The sequence below is a fragment of the Athene noctua genome, chromosome Z (genome assembly GCF_965140245.1).
Source record: "Athene noctua chromosome Z, bAthNoc1.hap1.1, whole genome shotgun sequence".
Classification (NCBI taxonomy): Eukaryota; Metazoa; Chordata; class Aves; order Strigiformes; family Strigidae; genus Athene; species Athene noctua.
The window spans coordinates 4,480,279-4,504,775 of NC_134077.1; the positions used below are offsets into that span (position 1 = coordinate 4,480,279).

A 24,497-nucleotide genomic window follows, 5' to 3' on the forward strand; every position below is an offset into this window, starting at 1 on the left:
CAGCATGCTTTGTGAGGCTGGAAATTCCTGGCTTTGACTAACAAAAGGGGTTTGAAATTAATGAAGTCCTGATGTTTAAATCTTCAAGGAGTTGACTGTTACAAGACCAAGCACAGTTTATGCAGAGAAGGACAGTCTAGCTGGTTATGGTTAAAAACTTTAGCAGAACTATGCGTTTATCTTGGACTAGCTGATTTGCTATTGCAAAATTACTGCTAATAATGTTAAATATTTCTGTGTGTCCAGATCTTGTAGCGATATTGAGTGACCATAGCCAGTGTGTACAGCAGGCATCACTATCCTCTCCAAAAGCTCAGTTTTTTGTTCCTGAAATTGCCTGCCAGAATCCCTCCTAGCAGAGCTTGCTGCTGCTGAGGCCTGTCTCTTGGCTCATTAAGAAGCTCCTGGTGTAGTGTACTTGTATTTGTTCTGAGAGATCTTACAGTTGCAGTTACCGCTCTGAATCTGTCACTCGTGCAAAAACTGCTGCCTTTTGGTTAATATGAGTAAATACATTTTGTGTTTCAGAAATTATTCCCCCCCCTCCAATGTCTCTATTCTTGTTTGGGTTGGTTTGGCTGCTTGCCTGTTCGTTGGCTCAGTCTTTGCTTTTTTTTTTATTGCAATAAATTGGTTGATTGGTTTAACAGCTGAGTTGCCAGTAAAACCGAATATTGTGACTAGGTAATTATTGTGACTAGATAATGATCTCCGGCTGCTTTTGAAAATAGTATTCTCAGCTGCACCTCGATGTTTATTTTTCTGTGAATGTCTCAACATTTCCCTTACAGCAGGAAACCCATTACCCAGTTTTGAAGCTTACTGCCGGTGACTTTTTCGCTTCATTTTTTTTTATTGATAAAAATGTGTCACATCATCACTGTAACACAAATTATGGGAATGTTATTGATTAGATGGGTAAAACTAAGAAAGCTACGAAATCACAGTGCCAGCCCAACCTTTCCGTTTGATACGCTTCAGCCGCAAGACTGTTGTGTTATTTTGCCGTGGTGGGTTGGTTGTTTTTTTTTTTGTGAATGCAATAATCGCTTCACCCCTGAGCGTGTCCCCCGCGGGGTTAACTCTGGGGAGAGGGGCCGCCCTGCGGGGCCATCCCGCCGGCCGCTCCCCGTCACGCCCCTTGGCTGGCCCGGCGGGCGCCTTCCCCGCCGCCCCGGGCACGCTAGGGACGCTGAGGGTGGCGGAGGAGCCCTTCTTAGTACCGGCGGGTCTGTAAGTACAAAAAAAAAAAAATGAAAAAGCTCTTTTTTTTTTTTTCTTTTTTTTTTTTTCCCCTCAGGGACGGCCCCGGAAGGCGGCGCGAAGTCCTTGCCTTCTCTCCCGCCCGTCCGCTGGCACCTCCTTCCCTCGTCATATGCCGGGGGCGCGCACAGGGTGCACGATGGTGGCGGCGGCGCCCGGCGACGGCGGCGGCAGCAGCAGCAGCGGCGGCAGCAGCGGCAGCGGGTAGAAAATGGCGGATTTCGAGGAGCTGCGGGTGAGCGGGGAGTGAGGCCGAGGGAGCCGGGGAGACGCGCGCTGCGATGTCGCCGGGCCGTTCCCACCGCGGGGGGTGGCCCCTCGCCTACAGCCCCTGCCCCCGGCCTTTCCTCCCGGGGAGCCCCCGCCGCGCCCCTCGGTGCTCGCCGGGGGATGGAGGGGGCGGGGGGGCCCCGCCGGTGAACCGGCGCCTCCCGCTGAGGCGGCAGCCCCGCTGGAAACCACCTGGGCCCCACGGCCGCCCCTGCCTCCCCCCGGCGAGGGAGCGGGGCCGCCCTGAAGCGCGGGTGGGGGGCGGTGGAAGCCGGCGCCTCTGACCGAGGAAAACCCTCCCTGTCACTTCCCGCGGGCGGGGGGCTCGGGGAACCCGCTGTCCCTCGACCCCCGCTTTCCCCTGTCCCCCGACATTTTAGAAGACGTTTCGGTTGTTGCGGGCGGCCCGACCGGGCGAGAAGCCGGGCCCCGGCCCGGTGCCGGTGTCTCGCATGGCGCCCGGCGGGGCTCCGCGCCCTCGGGAGGGCCCAGCGCCGCGGTGCCCTTGCTGCGAGCTGAAGGGAGAATGTCTGAGAAATTACTGAATTTGGGGAAGTGCTAATGACGGTTGAATTTTTTAAAAGTCGGTAATCGCTTTTTAGCCAGGAGAACTGTGCCTGCGAAGCGTGAAATCCAGTATTTCTTTTCGGACCTGTTTTGTCTTCAGTTGAATGTATTTTGTATTGCAGTTGTGGAGTTTATGTAACAGATTTTTCGGTGCGAGGGGGTGGCTTTTCATATTTTAACGTGTGTACGCAGAGAGCCGACTACATTGTTTTTGTTTTTCAGTACATTCCTGCAACAGTCTGGGAGTATCTTTGTTTGGAAGAATGCTGTCCTTCTGCAGTATCTGTACCTGCAGAAGTGTTGCTGCAGGAATACTATGTGCATACTGACCACCCTCCCCCAGACCTAGCCTTTCTTACGGAAGGAATAAAAGTCGGTTAAATACGAACCACTGTGTGTTAGGCTTTAGTGTGGGGAAAGGGCTGATGGCTGACCTGACTAGTTTGACCAACAGTGGGAAGTATGCTGCAATCACCGGAGCATTTCCTACACTCAGGCTTCTTCCAGCACTAACACTGCTTGGCTTGAAGTGGCTGTAGTGTAGCTGAGAAGCTTGGTTATAAAAACCTCATTGAAAGAACTGAGTGTCTTTATTTGGGGATAAGAGTGTTCTATCTCAGTCTTAGGTTTAAGAAGGGTTAGCTTATTTTTTCCTCAAGTTAAATGCTGGGGGTTTTTTTAAAACTTGTTTGTGTTTACATGTTTTCCTGTTTAGTATTCTCACTCTTTTTCAGCCCTTGTTCCAAGTTCTCTCAAAGGGTGTAGCTATGTAGGTGGCTAAACCCCTGGTGTAAACTTTGTAGCAGAGATAGCTCTTCATTGTGTAGCTCCTCTTCTCTGGGCTTGAGTTGGAGCTGTGATCTGCATTTTCCAAAATGCTATAATCACTTCCCTAGGTATGCATAAGTATTGATAGACTCTGGGAACTGGGTACCTAAATAGCTTTGAAATTATATATGCACCTGAGTGGCTTGCCAAAAGTAACACAGGAAGTATGGAGGGAAGAGGGAACGGGGTTTCAGGCCAGCTACAGGACTGCTCTTTTGTCACTCAAAAGAATAAGTTATCAGTAATTAAAAAAATACTAGTCTGAAGAAAATGTCTTTTGCTGTTCCCATTCATCTTATTTATGAACTGAAGCTTCTCTGACTGTTCAAGTTATGGCTGATAGTAGCTCATGGTTCATTTTGGGAAAGCTCTAGGTAATTTTTTGAAGAGAATAGTGTAGACTGCCTCCTGTCTTCAAGGCCTGTTCTGACATGGGTAGTTTTAAAAGAAGTTATGTTTGAATGTGTCTGCCTGAATACCAGGCACTTGGTCTGCAGGTTTAAGTTTTTTTCAGACAACCAATTCTTCCTGCTTTGGCCAGAGAAGAGAGTGACACCCACCCCACCCCTGCCAGTAGATTTTGTGAATTGATCTTTAGGAGTGATCTTAAACTGCTGCTTTATAGATTAACGTTTTTATGGCATTGTTTGCTACTCTCGTGTTGATTGCAGTTTCCTGTAGTATGTGATCTCTACCTGCCTCATAAAAGGCCACTAGGGCAATTTGGAGAGTTTGAATTTATTTAGTAAATCGTTGAGGACTGACTGAAGGCAGAAGGTCGGAGTTCTCTCAAGCTCTTTTTTGAGGGAAACATGCAGGGACAGTGTCCTTCTATTTTCAGGGCAAAGGATAGTTTTAGTATTTGTTAGTATCATCCTTGCCATCCTCTGGATATTTGGAGTAGTTCTGGGGAGCTATGACCAAAGGATTATAATTGAGAGGCTATAGTGAAAGAAAACAAAGGGACTCAAAGGAACCTGCTATTACATCATGCCTTTTGCAGATCTTCAGTTTTGTTAAAGGATTTGGAAGTAGCTGTAACAACAGTCGCTACTTTTCAAGATACCGGTGAAAATGTCCAGTATAAGGTTTACCCCTTTCAGACCTTCAGATTAATTAATTGATTAGTAGTGTTTGTTGAATTCTGTAGGTTACCATTTTCTGAGACACTAGGGAGTTACTGAGAAGAAGTGGTGAGCACAATGGTATCTTTCTTGTCTTTTGAGATAAAATTTCCAGATCTGCTGTTTTTAAACATGGCTCATACCTTTATCCGTAATCCTCACTCATGAGTAGCCTCATGAATGTCAGAGGGATTACACAGGCATAGATGGACGTGGAGCAGAAGTCAGCAGTCTGGTGTGGAGGCATGTAAACACATTTTTGAACAGAATTGGCCCAGGAGTGGGGAACTACAGCTCCTTCTGAGAGCCATCTGTGAGAAAACGGTTCCAGCTCCCAACAAATTAACTCACCGAGATTTGGCTTGAAGCTACTGTTTGCATCCCAGCAAAATACTGCAGATAAGAGGATCAGTTAGTTATATGTTATTGCTTAGAGAGAGAGAACATTTCTTGAGTCTCCTAAGTTTCTGCTGGCATCCTGACTAATTTGGAAACAAACAATAGAGGGTGCAGACTACCCTTGAGACACTGCAGATTCCTAGTTTAGAAGATAACAGCTTCAGTCTCATAGTTTGTATTTAAGTGGGTTTTGAAGTAATTTGTTAGTTTCATCTTTATGGGGAAAAAAGCGTGCCACTCTTTATAGGCAAATTAATATGCCTATGCCAAAACTAATTTCTGTGATGCTAGAGATCAGTTTCATGGCCATTGTGGGGAAAAAAAAAAAAATCATTTTAGTGAGAAGAGTTGGAAGTGTGCTCATACAGCCTGTGTGGAGGGTGAGTTTACACACAATTTACTGGAAAATCAGGGTTTATAAATGCTGAAAGTCCCACTTTTAATTTTTGCTCTTCCACAGCCAGTACTGGTCAGGTGATTCAGACGTGAAGAGCAATATGGTTAGGATACCATATTAAAATACAGAAATTGAAGTCTCATTCTTGTATGTATGGGATCTTTCATTCGTACCAGATTTGGTGTCTTTCTGCTCCTTTTGCTTTATTTTTGGGGTCTGAATGGATGGTGTTTGCCTGTTTAGCAGGTGAAGCAGTGCTTCATTCTAAATTGTTAACCAAGAAGAAACAGTTACTTTCACAATGTCTACTTCAAGCTTGTTGCCAAACAATCTGTTTTACTCTGGTTTATTTTAGCTGTATTAATAACATTGTACTGTATATGGCAACCAGTTTGGGCGTTTGACATAGAAATTGAATTCTGCACGTTGATCTGGGGTAAACTTAAAATGATAGACAGAGTAGGTACCGAGAAGTTTGTTGGTGATGTAGTGATCTTTAGGTTGTGGTTAGCATGGAGTGTATTACATAAGATAACCTCTGATAAAATGCTGTTAATAACCTACGATAGTACACTGTTATCTTGTATCTGTACGTAATTCCCCTGTTCGTCCTAGATGCATAATCACTTTTTCAGACCAGTGAGATTTATTGTGGTACCTTAAAAGTTTGTTGTATCTAGAAAAATTTACAATTAATGATTGTGCTGAGTGATGGAGAAGAGGAAGAAGATAATGTAGTTTGTGGTACTTAAAAAACGAGGCTGCAGTGAAATGGGTCAAGCTTTGTTTTGCATGAAATTAATGCAAGTATTTGATTCGGTATTTTCACTGTTATGTTAAGTGCATGCAACTTTGAAGACTAATGCCTACTTTAGGAGCCAGGCTAGAGTTACCCAAAGAAAAATTCGTGTAATACTGAGGACCTGATAGTCACGCTGTTTACACCAACTGTTGTGCTCTTCAGAGCTGTGCTTATTGTGCTGTACTATTTGCACAGATGTAACTAGTGACATCTTCATTCTTTCCCAGGACTTGCAGTTTTCTAAAGTTATATCAGTTTCCAGAATACGTTTATATTTGTAGTTAGGGTCAGCATAGAGGTCTTCAACCATCTCAAGACACGAGCTGCTCTTTCTTAACAGTATTACACATTTGTAGCCTGCTGTAAATCAGCATGTATGCAGATTTATTGCAGAAGATGTCACAAATGTGATTCTCTGCTATGAGTGTCCAGAAAAGGGCTTAAAGTCAGGAGCAGGCATTTGTCCTTGGTGTGTCCCTTCCCTGTATAGCCTTCAGACACTTCAGAAACCATCTGGAAGCCAGTGGGGCTGAAGCAGAGCTCTTAGCTGGAGACAGACTAGAACTGTTGAGTTGACTGGCATTGCTCCTGCAGGTTCAGGTGTTGGGTTCACTACCTGAGCAGCTGTGATTGCCCTAGAAGCTACAGTTATTGGCACAAATTATAGATGTATGTCAATAATTTAACAGGCATCCTTGGTTGCCTTTCATTCATATAAGTACAATGTCTGCTAAAATTACAGGTAGCCTTGTCAGGGGGAGTGTGGAGAATCATGTACCTCTTGTTTGAGAGGTGTGCTTGGTTCCTTGCTTTGCTCTGAAACATGCCTGCCCTTAATTTCAGCAGTGTGTCAGCATTTCCTGGACTTTCCCTGTGAAGTGAATGCCATTCCAGATACACCTACGGCTTAATGTGTTAGAACAGTATTTCTGCTTATGAATCATGGTTGCTATAGTTTAACAATAAGAAACAAAAAACCCTGTGAAACTTCTTACGACCTTCAAGTATGAATTTCAGGGGAAAAAGTGTTTCTGGAATATAAAAGTACTTGAATTATCCAGTCTGATTTCCATTCTTAAAGTTCTGTCAAACCACTCTTTGTGTTCATGGAGAAACATTCAAAATAAAACGACTTTGGTCTTCTGTGTTAAAAAAGCTCTTTATTGGGCTGTGCAGCTGTAAAGAACTTCTTTTAAGAGAAAATAGATGGCATTTACATGACACAATTTAAATGTCTAATCTTAATTCAGTGATGTGAAAAGCATGTTAATAGCTAGGCTGCAGTCTTCTGCAATATTGCTGGAACCCCAGAATAAAATAACTTGGTAGTGTTTGTTGGAAGTAATATCTATCTTGCGCCATGATTATAAATGCTCCTAAGCATATGTTATACCTCCATTAAAAGCTTGTTGATTACAATGAGTGTCAACTTTGATATATCTGTAAATGGAATAATAAGCTAAAATGCATAGATCAGACTAGCTGTGTGTTCATGCACATGGTTGTTGTTACCTTAAAGGGAATGTAGAATCAGCTTTAGGAGGAAAATGTTGCAAAAGCCATTGTTTAATTACTTTCAGTAAAATTCACTTTTGCAAGATTTCTTTCAAAAACATATGTAAGATTTTTGTGTTGATGGACAAAAACTGTATTGTTTTTTTTATGCTCCCAAGCACTTTTAATGGATGTGTCAATTTAAAATCTTGCTGACTATATATTGAAGCCAGCCTGTGTCTTTTAATAAAATTAAATCCATCTTGTAATAAAATGCTAGTTTGTGGAATTTCTGCATAAAATGTTAGCTGTTTCAGGGCGTGATTGACTGCACATTTCGCCTTGAGTAACTTGCAGGAATGCACAGAAGGCAGCAGGCAACGTAATAGACAGTATTTTGCAGTACGTGCTGTTTCCTTAATCTCAAGGTAACGGATTATTTTGTTCATTTGCATTCTGATAAGGGAATCCAGAATCATGCTTACTGCTTGCATCTGAAATGAAGGATCTGATGCTGCTATCAAGCTTATGCAACTATCTACAGAACCACAACATGAGGTTCTTGGTAAATTCTTGAATATCGGTATTATCTTTTAACATAATTTCTCTTTTATGTGACATGACTGTAATGCTGTTATAGTATTTCAAGCTGGTTTTTTTATGAATACTGAAACACTTTATTTTCTTCACCCTCTTTGTGAGACTAAGGAAAAGTATCAGGAGAGTGCCAGGTGGAAATTAACCTTCTCCAGCAGCTTGAGAACTGGATGGAGTTCTGTATCTCCTCTTTTCTTGTATCATTTTTCTGTTGAGAGAAGTTGCTGGGATGCAATTAAAGTGACATCTGCTGTTCGTGTCTTCTTCACAAGTTAGGGTGAGCCACCCAGTACCTCATGTGGCACTGCTTTCACTGACAGTTACATCCATGGTGCATTTATTGATGGGGTGTTGGGGGAATACCAGTTTCAAGTCTGCTGGGTTAGCTCCCTGATAGCTGCTTGATAGAAGTGTCATTGTACCCAAACTGGCTGTCTGGAAATGTTGAAATTCAGTACCTGAAATAGGATAACCTCTTCCCCTCAACAAGGAGGAAAGGGTGTACCTGATGCAAGGATTATCACGGTTTATTTTAGATAGTTGTTTTGTTATGCATGAATAATGACAGAATCATTCAGGTTGGAAAAGCCCCTCGGATTCATCAAGCCCAACCATCAGCTCAACTCTACAAAGTTCTCCCCTACCCCACATCCCCCACAGCTCATCCCAACGGCCCTGAAACCCCCCCAGGGATGGGGACTCCCCCCTCCCTGGGCGGCCTGTTCCACTCTCGGACCACTCTTGCTGGGAAACATTTTCTCCTCCTGCCCAGCCTGACCCTCCCCTGGGGCAGTTTCCAGCCGTTCCCTCTTGTCCTGTCCCTGATCCCCTGGGAGCAGAGCCCAGCCCCAGCCTCTCTGCAATGTCCTGTCAGGAGCTGCAGAGAGGGATGAGGGCTCCCCTCAGCCTCCTCCTCCTCACACTGAACACTCCCAGCTCCTTCCCTGCCTCCTCACAGGATTGATTCTCCAGCCCTTCCCCAGCCTCGCTGCCCTCCTCTGCCCTCGCTCCAGCCCCTCCAGATCTCTCTGGGATTGAGGTGCCCAGACCTGGACACAACGCTCCAGGTGTGGCCTCACCAGTGCCGAGCACAGGGGGACTGTCACCTCCCTGCTCCTGCTGCTCACACCAGTGCTGACACAAGCCAGGATGCCGTTGGCTTTCTTGCCCACCCGGGCACACGCTGGCTCCCGTTCAGCTGCTTGTCCATTAGAACCCCCAGACCCTTCTCTCCCAGACAGCTCCAGCCACCCCTCCCCGAGCCTGTAGCCATGCAGGGGGTGGTTGTGGCCCAAGGGCAGGACCTGGCACTTGCCCTTGTTGAAGCTCGTCCCGTTACTGTTGGCGGCTGATCCAATCTATGCAGGTCTCTCTGCAGAGCCTCCCTGTCCTCACGCAGATCGACCCTCCTGCGTAACTTGGTGTCATCTGTGAACTCACTGGTGATACACTCTGTGTCCTTGTCAAGATCATCAATAAAGATGTTGAACAGAAATGGTCCCAACACCGAGCCCTGAGGTCACCACTTGTGACCGGCCGCCAGCTGGATTTAGCTCCATCGACCACCACTCTCTGGGACCGGCCATCCAGCCAGTGCTTGACCCAGCAGACCGTTCGCTCATCCAGGCCATGGACAGCCAGTGTTACTAGGAGAATTCTGTGGGGAACTATGTCAAATGCTTCTTGAAAATCCAGGTAGACAATATTCACAACTTTTCCCTCATCCAGTAGTTGGGTCATGTTGTCATATAATGTGGCCCTTGAAAAGGCAGGTCCTGACTGCTTCCTCCTGCTGTCTTGTAATGGCACAAGAGGGATCTGGAGAGGCTGGATCAATGGCCTGAGGCCAGTTGTGTGAGGTTCAACAAGGTTCAGTGCCAAGTGCTGCACCTGGGTCACAACAACCCCTTACAACAATACAGGCTTGGGGGAAGTGACTGGAAAGCTGTCTGGAAGAAAAGAACCTGGGGATGTTGGTCAACAGCTGGCCGAACAGGAGCCAGCAGTGTGCCCAGGGGGCCAAGGAGGGCAATGGCATCCTGGCTTGTGTCAGCACTGGCGTGGCCAGCAGGGACAGGGAAGGGATCTGAGCCCTGGGCTCGGCACTGGGGAGGCCGCCCCTCGCTGAGGGGGTTCAGTGTTGGGCCCCTCACCCCAAAAAGGCCATTGAATGACTCGAGCGTGGCCAGAGAAGGGCAACGGAGCTGGGGCAGGGTCTGGAGCACAGGTCTGCTGGGGAGCGGCTGGGGGAACTGGGGGGGTTCAGTCTGGAGAAGAGGAGGCTGAGGGGAGACCTCCTGGCCCTCTGCAACTCCCTGCCAGGAGGGTGCAGAGAGCTGGGGGTCGGTCTCTTTTCCCATGTGATAGGACAAAAGAAACAGCCTCAGGTTTTGCCAGGGGAGGTTTAGATTGGATATTAGAAAAAATTTCTTCACCAAAAGGGTTGCCAAGCATTGGAACAGGCTGCCCAGGGCAGTGTTGGAGTCACCGTCCCTGGTGGTGTTTAAAAGAGTGTAGATGTGGCACTTGGGGACGTGGTTTAGTGGTGGAGTTGGCAGTGTGAGGTTTACAGTTGGACTCTGATCTTATAGGTCTTTTTCAGCGTAAATGATTCTGTGATTGAAGTTCAGTTTTCATCTGGCTCCATTCCCTGATCTGTCTAAAACAGACTTTCTCAACATTAAGGAGAGAATAGCGAGCAAGCAGCTAGGGACACAGGAGAAGTTCAGATTTACTTTGGTGGCTCACTGCATGGTTGTGGCATCGTTGGGTTAAAAGTTCAGCTGAGGTCAGATCTGTGTTAGAAAATAAGGATGTAAACTCTTAACTGTGTAGTAAGGACTAAGGAAGGTAAACAAGAAATACTGCATTTTGAGTTGTATCCCCTCCAAAATCGGTGCCTAAATCTTTAAATGTTGTGTATTGGACTACTATTTAAAAGTCAACAATGCACTTCTGAACTGTTTTTAAAACTACCTTTTATGATCTCAGATGTCTACTACTTCATACTTTGTTAGGTTCTTTGTCAGTTCTTGAGCCTGGAGTTGGTACAGTACAGCAGTACAGATTAAAGTCAGACATTCTTTCATGCTTAAAACTTAACCTCCTTGTTATGGTGGAAGAGTCCCACAGAAATAGGAAGTTGTGTAGAAGAATTCTGAACAATTTTATACCTCTGAAAAGAGAGCTTGCTCACAAAAATGTGAGATGATGTGCCTGTAGCCATTTGTAGTGATGGGGAGAGAAGATCACTTCCTCTCACATAGTGGGCTTTTTTATTTCTTGGGTTTTTTAAAAAAATTAGAATCTTCCTGTTAATGATTTCCCAGTTCAGTCCTCAGTCTTCCACAACTGACTGATAACCAAGCAAATAGTATTATTTCCTTTTTGAAGAGATCTTTGTGTCCCACGATACCAGAATGTGATATGAAAGGAAAAGAGGTTTTCTGTGACATTTTGGAAGAATCAGTTATGTTGGTTAAACAGTTTGTTAGTATGTTAGTAGCTTTTACAAAAAGTGCCCACCTTGCTGTGCCACCCTTTCAAGACTGAAACCTGATGTGCCTGTCTCTGTTCATGCATGCATTTAATATGCTGCCCAAAATAAAGGATTTTTCAGAATAAACTATGCAGAACTTAAAAACACTTCCTTATTTTATTTCTTCAAGTATGTTGGAAGACAGGTGATAATTCTGATTAATCTGATTTTTTTTGTTGTTTCCTTGATGCATAAAGTGATACAGCTTCCTCTTCTGCCTGTGAATTTAAGATAGCGCTGCATGGGTTTCAGTATGATTTCGTTGTTGGTATTGTTTGAGTGTGGAAACAGAAGTGTTTTGAAGTTATGAACACAACTAAACTCAACCTTCTTTGTTTTAATCTAACTGTACTCTTGTGTGGAGTAAGGGTATGGGTAATACTGAAGGTAACAAGTGTAAAACTATAATGATGGAAGTTCAGATGCTTCACCGTGCTCCTCAGAATGGCCTGCTTGGGGTACTGTTGGTTCACCTCTGCTTATATCTTTTCTTTCTAGAATATGGTATCCAGTTTTCGTGTTTCTGAACTGCAAGTGTTGTTGGGGTTTGCTGGACGTAATAAAAGTGGGAGGAAACATGACCTCCTGATGAGGGCACTTCACTTACTGAAGAGCGGCTGCAGCCCAGCAGTTCAGATAAAAATCCGAGAACTCTATAGGCGTCGGTACCCAAGGACGATTGAAGGACTTTCAGACTTAACGTCTATAAAACCCACGGTTTTCAACTTGGACAGTAGTTCCTCTCCAGTTGAGCCTGACCTGGCTGTTGCTGGCATTCACTCACTCCCTTCTACTTCAGTCACATCTCAGTCTCCTTCCTCACCTGTGAATTCTGTGCTCCTCCAGGACACTAAGCCCCACTTCGAGATGCAGCAGCCATCCCCTCCGATTCCACCCGTTCATCCCGATGTTCAGCTGAAAAGCCTACCTTTTTATGATGTGCTTGATGTGCTCATAAAACCTACAAGTCTAGGTAAGTGTTTAATAGCTCTGTAGGTTGTTTAATTCATGGAATAGGTGTTGCTTGTGACAGTACTAAGTCCGGACTTAAATGGCTTTTTGCAGCTGCGGAAAAGTAGAAGCTCCCCTTCTCATCCCTACCCTCGTCGTCTCTTCACTGCTTGTGCCCAGAAGTGTCAAGCCGCACTTCAGAAAATAGTGTTCTCTTGTTTAAATACTATATGATTAAAGATCTTTGTCTTTTGAGTATTAAATTAGTTCAGTTGAAAGGTACCTTACAATAATAATCTAACTGCCTGACTGCTCCAGGGCTGACCAAAAGTTAGAGTGATAGTTAAGGGCATTTTCCAAATGCTTCTTAAACACTGACAGGGTTGGGGCATTGACCACATCTCTAGGAAGCCTGGTGTTTGACCACCCTCTTGGCAAGTAAATGCTTCCTAATACTTAGTCTGAACCTCTACTTTTGACAGAAAGATTTGGACTTGAAGTCTCTGCCTGGTACAAGTGAGGAACCCATCGGTCAGGGCCAACAGGAAAATGATTTCAGGGTTATATAGGGAAATTAATAAATTGCAACAGCGTAAAGAGAACAAGGTCGCTGGTTTGTTAGATTATGCTTATCGCACTGCAACAGTTCTGCTGGTTCTGACGCCTGACACTGAAATAGGTAACTTTGTGCAGCAAGGTTCAGTGTTGTACTGATATTAGTGAAGGTTTCTCAGCCTACGGGTTGTTGCCATACTCTGTATTAAAATGTGGAGTGGGCCGTTGTCTTCCACATCACTTGAAATCTCAGTTTAGTTTCCTCAAATGCCTCACTCTTAAATGTACTTAATTATTTGGAAATAAGTTGTTTTCTGTCTTGAAATTCAGCCTGTCTTACCTTACATGGCAGAAAGTGTTCCCTAACTATTCAGTAATATTGTTTAGAAACACTTCAGCATTTTGCAGGCTGTTTGCATCCTGTAAAACTTTTTAATTTCTTAACTGATAATAGTCTTTTAGGCTGTGACTTGGACCTCGGTGAGACATACACTGATCCCTAGTCATCCTCCAGCACCCAAAGCAGCAAACATTACTAACAAGCATTATTTACAGGGCCAGTTGTTGTCACTTATGTTTGTGTGTCATGACACCCTGTTAGAGAAAAGTTCAGTATCAAACCTGAGCATTGGTACAGTAGCTGCTGTGGTCTTGGACAGCTCTACGGCTCCTGCTGCCGTCACCTTTACAGACATAATCTGTCAACACCACTGTGTCCTGCCTGACGCCTGCCTATGTTTGTTGTGCGCAGGAGCTAGGTTCCTGAATTACTCTGTGTTATGGGACAACTCTTGGCTCATAGTTAACCAGACTGGTTGCCAGCCACGTAGTCACTCTGTCCCATAAAATGCATCATATGCTCCATGTTATATTTCTGCTGTGTAGTTACCTTTTGTTTCCTGGTCAATGATATCTAGAAGTGATAGTGATATGCTAGAAATTTCCCTAACAGCTGTTTTCCTTAACTGTGGAAGTGATCCTTTTTTTCTGAAAGGAAAATGCTTCCTTAGGGGTTAGCGCTGCATGTAAATTCCTCTTTCCTTTGAAGACTGTAGGCACTTCATTTCAGGTTGCCCAGTTGTCATAGGAGTGAGGATTATTTAGTCCTGTAACATTTGGCTTGTTTTAGGATGTAGGCAAGTGGGACAGAATTAATTTAACTGAGTGCTTGCTTGCCTTCATACTCTTTCCAGAGCACAATACTCGAAGATGGCAGCAGCCAGAGCTACAGCTCAGATCTGTGTGAGGAGGAGTGGGGAAATGAGATGTGAGGAATGGCAAATAATGGACCCTTCTGATGTTACAAGGATATGAACATTGGCTGAAAATTACTGTTAACATGGATTCATGAGCAAATTTGGAAATGAGTCTTCCTTTGTTTAATAGTTTCAGATTGATGTGGTGTTACGGAAGCTCTCAAATAAACAAGCAACCACCAAAAATTAAAAATTTATTGTCAACACAATTAGCTAGCCCTCTGCAAATTACAGGTTCAAATGTCTGTGAGAGGAGAACAGAACAACTTCCTAGGGTTTAAGGACAACCCAAAACACATAACAAAGAACAACTCCTTAGGGTTTAATGACAACCCAAAACACTCTATCACTCACCTAAGAAGTGAGGGGCTCTCAACTTTGAGGACCTGCTCAGGGCAGTGTCCCAACCCACGTCACCTCAAGGAGTTTCCTTGAGCAGCATCCCAACCCAAGGGGAGAGTCCTCAACTGCAGTGTGCTCATGCAGAGGGTGAGCTCAAAATGGCTCCTCAAGGGACTCCATTTATACCCAGGCCAAATCTGATCTGTGCTCAGTAGCCAAAGGCCCCAACTATCCTGAAGCCCCAAGAGCAAAGGCAGCCAGGAGCTGCTACACTTCAGCAGCTAAGAAGCCCTGTTTTCACTGGACGGGTGCACCTGCCGCGTGTGGTTAGCTTATAGTCCCACTTAGTACACCTGGGTGATTTGGACATGGAACAAACAAGTTTTGTGTGTTTGAGAGTTAAGGATTCAGAAACCAAATAGACAGGTAGGTCAGAGAGCTAGAAGGATAGTTCGCTTCACAGTGACTCTTTAAAGAGGGCGAGTGCAGTTGTTCTTTTACACTAATACAATAACACAAGAGCAGGTTTAGGTGTGGGTTTAGTTTTAACCCACGGTCAATTAAATAACAAAATATTTCTGTGATCTTTTTTATACGTGCTTGAATATTATTTTAAAATGGTAAATGCTGTCTGTGGTGTGTGTGTGCACATACGTGCACAACGTAGCTGTTTTGAATTGTTTGAGGAACTTGGGGTGTGTGTATTTTTGCTCCACCTGGGTTCTATTTTGTGTTTGGTTTCTTCTTGTGTGTGTTTTCTGGGCATAGAGAGCATATTCTCTGAATGTCACAGTGTACAAGACAGATTAGCTCTTCCAAACTTGCCTGGTGTAGTTGTGCTATTTTTGCATTTCTTCTACTTTGTTGGTTACTTTAAACTGTTGGACAAGTCTCTACCTTTATTTCAGGTCAAGATTTCTAACTTCTCTAGTCGAAAGAAAGTAGAAAAGTAATATACATACTGTGAACCCTTAATACTAAAATATTACTGCTTCCCATCATTGATAGACAAGTAGGATTCTGAGATCAAAGTTGTATTTGTTTGCCAAATGCTCCTGAGTGGCAATTCCTAGACATGAAGTCTAGCTGGCTTCTCTGGCATTAGGAGTTGTGCTCCCTCCCTTCCTTCCCAAAGGCTTAGTTACCTTTAGCTGTTTATGAATTGAGTAATTTACCAGCTGTCCATTAATAACTTCTGGTGCACGTTCTCTTCTTGTAGGACATTAAAACAGTTGTAAACATCTGTAAACATCTACCTGTACTCTTTTCGTCAGGTAACCAGTGTTACATTTTGTTGTGTGCTTGTTTGAATGCAGCTTGCCAAGCTTCTTTGGTACTGAAGTGTAATGTGATACTAAGCCATCCGAATATAGTTGAATGAATGATTTGTTCCATTGCTTTGCTGTTGACAGTTACATGCAGTTCAACCACAATTTGTTTATATTAAGTGACTTACGCCTTGTTCCAGGAAAACCTCAGTTGCAGTTTCTGTTTTAATCAATGACTTCAATCACCATGGCTAAACCTCTTTTGTGTGTCTTTTTTTTTTTTTTTTTTTCTAGTACAGAGCAGTATTCAGAGGTTCCAAGAGAAGTTTTTTATCTTTGCTTTGACACCTCAGCAAGTCAGAGAAATCTGTATTTCCAGGTAAGAAATAAGAGTGAGGCATAACACAGGTAAACTTTTGCAAAATTTCAGGAGAAATAGTGGGTGTTTTGGTTCATTTCATGCATCTCATAGTCTTGCAGATGCAGAGCGATAATCCTCACCAAAGTTATGCTGAGTTTATCTGGTTTGTTTTCTTCGAGAACTACTGTGTGCAGAATTTATGTGCAGTTGGAGTAAATCCTGTGCCACTAAAAAGTTAACAGTTAGTTGGTTCCAAATAATTGTGACTATTTTAGAGAGGTGGTAAGCTTTTCTTCCCTGCATGTTTCCTGGCTGCAGGAATGGAAGGCTGCTTTTATCTTTTTGTCCCAGGATTCATGTTGTTGCAAGACCTATGGTGTAAGCCAAGAGAATTCATAGGGTTTTTTCCTCTCTGGCGACATCATATATTATTGTCACTATAAACGACAGAGGACGCTGATCCTAAAGTTCTGCTTTACTTGCAGTAGCTAAACAGAGGTGTCGCTTGGAAGACTTGTTCATAGCTCAGTCAAAGAAGAATAAGAGCAAAGCACAGTGATGTTGGGGCAGTTTGCCGGTTCTGTCTGCATAATACAATAATATGAGATCTGCTGTCTAAATGGATACTTCTCTCTTTCTTTCTCTTTGTCACAGGGACTTCTTGCCAGGGGGCAGGAGAGATTACACTGTCCAAGTTCAGTTAAGGTACCTTTTTTATAGTGTTCACTTCTTAACTGACCAATGTAACACAAGTCTAGATGTTTGTGGGGGACATACGAATGTGGTGACATTTAAATGACGCTTTCTCTTTTTGGGGATATAGGTTATGCCTAGCAGAGACAAGCTGCCCTCAAGAAGATAATTACCCTAGTAGTTTGTGTATTAAAGTAAATGGGAAGCTGTTTCCCTTGCCGGTAAGCTTGTTTGTATGTATTTGTGGCTTCTTTGTGACTTGCAGTGTGTGTTTTTTCTGTAACGTTAGCTTGCTAAAACAATCAAGCTGTTTATTGTTATCACTCAAATTTCCCTGGTTACTAACGTTACGCACATGGTTTGTACATTTGCTGTGCAAGATAACCATTACTACTATAATCATGTTGCAGCCACTGCATGGATTAATTGTGTTTTAGCCACCTATAGCAAACCTCATCTGTTACAGTTAACACAACAAAATATGTCAAAAACAAAACTTGTGTCTGCATGTGGAATCCTTCTCACAGGTCTTCAGCTGAGTTTATTTGACTTGATTGATGGTAGCCCATGCTGTTTGGGTTGTCTGTGTTTGTGATTGGCTCGAGTTCCTTCTTGTTATGAGGGAATGGTATCAAAAGTGTGATTGAAATGAAGCACGTGCACTGCATAGTCTGGCTCTAAAAAAGAAAATAAGTTGGGAAATAGAAAATAACTTGCATCTTTGCTGTCTTGAAAGCAAGGCAGCTTCATTTTAGGTTGGAGACCAGCAGGATTATTGTGGCTGGTACAATGTGTGTGGGAATACTCTCCTAAACATTGCAGGGATGGTGTGTGCATCCACGTAAGCTCATTATAAAGTCACCATAGTAGAGAAAGGCCTACTACAGCAAAGCAGCTGGGATATATACTCTGTAAATCGCTGCAGCTGTTGTGTCTTACTAAAGAAATGGCAAATCATTAATTCTTTTAAGTGTGAAATTGTCAACAGTACCCATACATCTGCTGCCTCTGTGTTGTGTGATAAAGCACACGTGGTAAGGTTCCCAGTAGCTACTGTGTCACTCATCTGGGGTGAGAATCACTTTAGGGGAAGTTTTTCAGCAATTGCTGCCTGGTGCTCTGGCCTGGCAGAGCTGCCTGTGGAAGCTCAAGTCCCTATTCTGTCATTGCAAGCAAGAGTCCTGTCTGAAATTAATAAAGGGCAGTGGTGAGACACAGCCGGGGCTTGGTTGTCAGGTGAAACGTATGGACTGGTAACAGAGCTGTTTTGGAAACCTAGGAAATGATGTGACATCTGTTGAGTCCTTGGATTAAAGGCAGTGATCATCCTATGGTATACTTGGCTAGTGAGTGGAAGAGGCTGTTTAGTTTTTATTTTCAGTCTTAAGGTCTTTCAAAGTAACTCTTTTTCCAGGCTGTGAATGTGTGTGTTTCTCCGGATAACAATGTATGTGCCTGTGTTTTTCCAGCATATCCTGTCTGGGAGAGTTTCTTGTATAGAACAACACTATTTTGAACTAAATGAAATCTGGCAGTCAGTTCTCTGCAAGAAACAGGGCTGCAGTCTTTTATTGGCATCCTTCTGGTGCAGGATGAGTTTTTCAGATGAGTGGACTGCAGGCTGGCTGGCTGAGCTGAGAACAGATTCTCTGCGTTTCTGTTGCAGACTGGCTTGCTTTCGTAGCGACAGACACAGGGTGAGATGAATAAGCTGCAGTTAGGCAGTGTGCTCCTTTACATAGCGCAGGTACTTCCCACTCACGACGTGCTGGAGAGCATGGGCTTGCCTAGGAGCAAAAGGGAACTGGATGGCTCCTGATTCAGTTCACGTACATTGTATAGGAAATAAAACTACAGAGAAAAGCTGTCTGGGTTATGAAATTCTTCATCAAAGCTGAGCGAACAAGATCCACTTTTTGTTTCTGCAGACAACAGCAAAGCCTTTTAGCTCATAAATACAGTTTATATTCCATGTACTGCTGCTCTTCAGGGGCCCTGGCAGTGTACAGTGACAACCAGTTGCTGATGGGTCTAGGTACAGTTGATGGGAGGCAAAGCAGGCACCAAGGACATGTAAAATCTTGTTCCAAGAGCTCCACCGTTTCTTACATAGAATCAGTGAAATGTTTCCTGGGTGTGAAATGCTGAATTAACTCTTCATGTCTTGCTGTGTTTGTCACTAAGGCTGTGTCCTTGTGATGTTCTACTTTGTTTCAGTGGGGCGGTGGTGGGATGAAGATCAAAGCATCAACATTACTTTTTACTCTTCCAGTGAACTCACCTGGACCAAAACTATGTTCTCTTCCACCTTTTAAGCACTTCTATAAAACCACTTTGAGCCAAAAATGCTTTAAAATTGTGGCTGACTTACTGTGTTAGACTATCAAAGACTGATATTTCTCAGAGTAAGTGTTGAATTTAGTCTCCAGCCTAGAGAGCTTCTATGTTTCTCTGCTTCCCATAGATCTGTTTAAAACTAACAAATCTGTTCCAGCAGGTTTCAGAGTGTGGCAGGGAGACTTGGTAACACTTTCCTCATCCTTTCTTCCCATAGGGATATGCACCACCGCCAAAAAATGGGATTGAACAGAAGCGACCTGGGCGCCCCTTGAATATAACTTCTCTAGTTAGGTTGTCATCAGCAGTGCCAAACCAGATTTCCATTTCCTGGGCTTCTGAAATTGGAAAGGTAAACTGTATGTTCTGTGGGGTGTGAAAAATTGTCTAAATAACCTCATCTAGCATTCCTTCTCCCCCACTGCCTGATGTTGCTGGCAAGGCATACACCAACAAGTGTTTAGTATTAGGTGGCTGAACTTATTATCAGTGCCAGGAAACAAAGTTTGTTCTAGAAACAGGGTAGTTTATAGTAGCATATATGAGATTTGCATGCAGATGGCAAAGACTTCCTTACAGAATTCACATTAGAAAGCCTGCTGTTAGGGGTTGCCTGAAATGCGTGTCAAAAATACCAAAATCTTTTCATGGTGTAAATAGTACAAAACAGTTCAGACATGGCAAAACAACAGAAGGAGAACCTGCTTTCTTCCTTGTAGCGTGATGGCTGTGAAAAATGACATTACGTAGCCTTATATTATAAGGCATGTTTCTCAGTGTCTGTTGTAACTGTCCATTGGAGAAGGCTTTTTAAGCTGACTGGATATGCGAAGGCTGTAGGGGTGGAGACATGCGTTTGCTTTTGAGAATTTTTGTGTTTTTTAACCAAGTAATACTAAGTAGTTTTACAAAATTTTATTTCATAGGAATAACTGGTTGATGGATATTTCCATCTCTGTTGTTTTGAGATTTCCTTTTTAACATGAAAATGGTCTCTCTATGAGTTGATTTACAACTGTCCTTGCAAATAAACCAAAACAGGCGTGGAATTTCCAGCTCAGAAAGCCCTTAGACAGCAGATTTCTGAGAAGGGTTTACTGGGGAGGTGTCAGGCTGCTGGTGTCAGCTGTTTCTGGGCTTGATAGATCTCAAACATGCTTGGTTGGATCATACTTGTGTGGTGTGAGCGTTTGTAATGCGGGGTATCTGAGCAGTGTGTGTTTTCTTAAAAATGAAGAGTATTCTGGAAGTTGGGGTGGCCTGAGGGAGAATTGACTCAATGTGGGGAAGGTTGGAGGGCTGGGGGAAGAAATGAAGATTGAAGCCTCTTCATAATACAGTCCTGAACTTAATGGAAAGCTGCAGTGGGGGGGAAAAGCATGCTAGACTCAGGTGGTAGGAGGTAAAGGGGGTGGTGACTGAAATGTGACACCTGTTGCTCTCTAGTGCTTGCAGTTACTAAGGGTAGTTGGAAAGGAATTAGCCTTTAAAATGGCTGTGTGGATGTTCAGAAATCCCCCTATGGATTTACTAAGGAAAGAAGGGGGGAAGAGTGAGGAAGTTCTGAATTCATCCAGGTTTAAATAGCTCTTGCAGCAGCCCTTTCAGCTGTTGATAAGTCAAGAACTCTTCTATATGTGACTGACTAGTTGTTTAAGTCCTTCTGGATTCAGTTATTAGAGTAGTTTACCTCTTTTTTTTTTTTTTTTTTTTCCTTTAAAATCAAAAGTTGTGGACTAGAGATGCCACATGTTTCAAAGTGAGACTCCAGTATAAGCTTTTATACACTAATTAAAATTTTAGAAAGAAATCGGAGAGAAAGCCAACGTTCATAAAATAAATGAACGCAGTGCTGCTAGCAAAGTTGGGTGTTTTTTAAAAACAGAGGTGGAGGGAAAGATCGAAGCCTTTGCTTCCAGTCATAAGGCACAAGAATCGTGAAATGGGTGCAGCGTTGCGTGTGTGGTCTTGGTGAGTCTGGCTGAGCCCTGCTTTCTTCTCCCACTGTATCTGCTAAAACGTACTCTCGTGGGAGTAGATGAATTGCAGGTTATCCCAGCGCTCCCCCTCGCCCTGAGAGGTAACGCCAGTTCTTTGGTCTCACGTTGGTGCTCAGCTCTAAGTATCAGCACTCGCATACAGCTGTCGCCATTCATCCTCTCGATGAGACCCGTGGGGACAGTGTGGAGTGCCAGCAGGCTCACATGGTGAGGGCTGACTGGCGTCTGCTTGGTCCATAGCAAAGGGCTGCTGGGCAGAGAAGGCGTTAATCCCACAGAGGTGGTCAGACTTGAGCCTGTGGAATTCTGTCCGTAGGCAATAAACAGTGCAATGTATGGTCATTGTTTAAGAAAAATTAAAAAATCCATTTTTTCCTAGTGGTTTCCCATGCATTTAGATGAGTTTATCTCCTCATCTAGGTAAGAGCTGGTTTTCCTATAGGTGGTAAAGGAATAGCAGGACAATAGGTGTTCTTGTTTAAAATTCTTATGCAGTACCCAGACAGTACAGGAGCCATAAGCAGGTGGCAGGCAGAGAGTGGAAATAAGAGATGGCAGGTTGTGTGTGTTATACAGATGAAACCATTATTATTCTGCAGTAGCGGGAGTTGCAGAATTTTCTCTTCATTAGTGACCTTGAAGAGAGAGTGAACACGCAACAAAGGAAGCTGGCAAGCAGTGTAAGAGTAGTAAATGCTAGGGAACGTGGCCAGCCTCAGAGGAGTGGGTATGGTGTAATGAGGCTTGGTTTAAAAGTGCAGAGCAAGCTAAAGAAGAGGTACCAGGAAGTCAGTGCAGCTGTGTGCTGTTTGAAAGTGTTGTGTTAGCCCCTGAAAGACCATTCATCTTTTCTTTTTGTCACGTGATTGTCTCTGACACTGCAGAAAGGGAAGGGTTTAGGAGAGAAAGGGAGAAGTTCTTAAGGACTGCATGTATGAGAAGGTGCGTCACCTTAGGTAGCCTAAATCATCTTTCCAGGAGAAGAGCCCTGTAGTTGTGGAGTTACTCTCAGTTAAACCACAACCAGCATAGGGCAATTGGACTTGATTGGCAGGAGAATTCTGGTGGAGTATTGGACTCTTTCACAGTAGTGAAGCTGTCTGTCCATGCTTTTCATAACAGTTAAGCAAAAAATTGTCATGTTTTTGTTTTTACTGTGTGCTACAACTAGTGTAAATAGTAATCTGTTGTCATAGCAGAAGTGCTGTATGAAATCAATATTTAATCTTTAATCACTCTTTTTGTAGAATTACTCCATGTCTGTGTATCTCGTTCGTCAGCTCACTTCAGCTATGCTTTTGCAGAGGTTAAAAATGAAAGGTATCAGAAACCCTGATCATTCCAGAGCACTGAGTAAGTCTGATTTGCCTGCATGTATTTTTTGAGGGTGGTTGGTGGTTCTTGAGAACAGGTAGTACTTAGGGGGTTTCCAGCATTTTGAAAAGAAAGTCCATGCCCAGAGTATTAGTATTAGTGGTTCCCTTTGCTGTTGCTGAGGCATCACGCACTTTGTCAGTGCTGGTAGGGAGCACACCTAGAGATCCCATCTGAAGTGCTCCTACAGGAATGCCACCAGCACCACTCACTGGGGTGGGCTGTGAGGGGCCGGTAGGTGTCCTAAATTCTCTTCCCTTGCATGTGATGCTGATTTATACCTCATGGCTTCGTACCTCACTCATTGATGCTTATTTTATTTATCTTTTGGCATGTTGGGTTGAATTTGCTGTACTAACCCTTGTGGCTGTTAGTGCATCTGCTGCACATCAAACAATCTTGCGATGCACAGTGTTTGCCAGTTGCTTGTAAGCAGTGAAACTATTGTTGTTTGATATTGCTGTGAACTAATTTCCTAGGTGCTTGATTTTTTTTTTTTTTTTGGATAGCGGGAAATAAAGTACATGTACTGGTGAATCAAGATTAGCATTTTAAATAATGATGTCTGTGTATAACTTCTTAATTTATTTTAATAGTTAAAGAAAAACTAACTGCAGATCCTGATAGTGAGATTGCGACAACCAGTCTGCGAGTATCTCTGATGTGTCCTGTAAGTGTGGCTGGAAATTACTATATGCAGATTTGTACTTTAATCTTTAGTGCAGAGTTGGGCTGCTTTTAAAAGGCCCTGCTTTAGAAACTTCACTGGCTTTTGTTATATCCTGATTCATTAATATAGGATAGCAGGTAGAAGGGTGCATCTACAAGCACCTGGTTGTAGCAGCATTCAGCCAGCTGTGGCTTAGAACTGCGAGTGCCTCAGTTGTAATGCAGTCAGAACCAAGTTGCTACTCATGTGTGTCTAGTGAGGCCTTTAGAAGAGGTAGGTAATCTTGTATATTGAGGCGTTGACACTAATTGGGCAGGGTGACAGAATAATTACAGGATACAGTGGTAAATAAAACTTAAGATCTCCCCGTCTCAGTGGTATTGCTTACAGCCAGCTACTACAACAAACAAAAATCCCCTGATCACCACGTAACAAGGTAACGCTGCCTTGGGGTTTCTCTTCCCAGGTAGAAACTGGATTTGTGTTTACAACTGGTCTGTTAAGGTAAATGTTAAAACAAGTATTACAGCATTCTGAGTCTAACATAAGTGGAGTTCACAAAAACCCTTGAAATATTTGGCTAAGAGAAAATTATAAAAGAGAGTGCTTCATTAAAGGTTTTTTTAATAAAAATAAAATCCTAGAAATAACATTGATGTAGGTCCATTGGCAATGTTTCTGACTGTTTTCAACTCAGTGAAGACTTTGAGGGTGGTCTTATTGTTCCTTTAAGTGCACTGTATGTGCTTTGATAGGGTGGATTTGCCTGCAGTGACCTGGGCACCTCTGTAGTGAGAAGAGACAGTTACTTCACCTACTGCCTCTGATTTCATTGTTAGCCGTCCAGGCCTACTTCACTCTCTTCTGTTCTGACACTTTTTAAATGCATCTCCTGCAGTTGGGGAAAATGAGACTGACAATCCCATGCCGGGCTGTTACTTGCACACACCTGCAATGTTTTGATGCTGCTCTTTATCTTCAAATGAACGAAAGGAAGCCTACCTGGATCTGCCCTGTCTGTGACAAAAAGGCAGCTTATGAGAGCCTAATATTAGATGGGTAAGAGACTGGGTTTGCAGACTACACAATTACTTAACATTTTTCATGATTGATACTTTTGAGACTTGGGTTTTAGCCATTTCACACTATTTTCTTTGTCAGAATGCTTTAGACTGGGAGGAAACATTAGACCATTAGTTTCTATTCCCTTGTCAGAAACTGCACAAGTTTATCTCCTAACTGGGTCATCAGACTCTTCAGCCTCAGTATATTTCCTCTGGAGAAATCCAAGTGTGACTCTAAGGATAGGTCTCGCTTTCACATGACCTTATCTCTGAAGCTATAAACTTTAAAATTTAACCTTAACTCATAAACAAGTGTCAAACTTGATCCAAAGCGTGATGATTTCTGC

At 43.4% G+C, this 24,497-nt stretch overlaps 1 protein-coding gene across 16 annotated transcripts in view; it reads left to right on the forward strand.

Annotated features, from left to right (window-relative positions):
- The first annotated feature begins 1,116 nt into the window (after positions 1-1,116).
- PIAS2 (protein inhibitor of activated STAT 2) overlaps positions 1,117-24,497 on the forward strand; it is a 32,305-nt gene continuing 8,924 nt past the window's right edge. For 9 of the 16 annotated variants that reach the window (XR_012635653.1, XR_012635649.1, XR_012635652.1 and 6 more), the window contains exons 1-9: positions 1,122-1,498; positions 11,778-12,252; positions 15,946-16,030; positions 16,667-16,717; positions 16,836-16,926; positions 19,260-19,394; positions 22,290-22,395; positions 23,013-23,086; positions 23,985-24,145. Coding sequence is in view for 10 of the 16 variants with exons in the window: in XM_074933201.1 (XP_074789302.1) it covers positions 1,475-1,498; positions 11,778-12,252; positions 15,946-16,030; positions 16,667-16,717; positions 16,836-16,926; positions 19,260-19,394; positions 22,290-22,395; positions 23,013-23,086; positions 23,985-24,145 (1,202 nt within the window). In the remaining 6 variants the exon portion in view is untranslated. Of the gene's footprint in view, positions 1,499-10,906; positions 10,927-11,764; positions 12,253-15,945; positions 16,031-16,666; positions 16,718-16,835; positions 16,927-19,259; positions 19,395-22,289; positions 22,396-23,012; positions 23,087-23,984; positions 24,146-24,497 lie in introns of those variants that run through there. The other 7 variants (XM_074933200.1, XM_074933202.1, XM_074933205.1 and 4 more) reach the window with 5 other exon arrangements.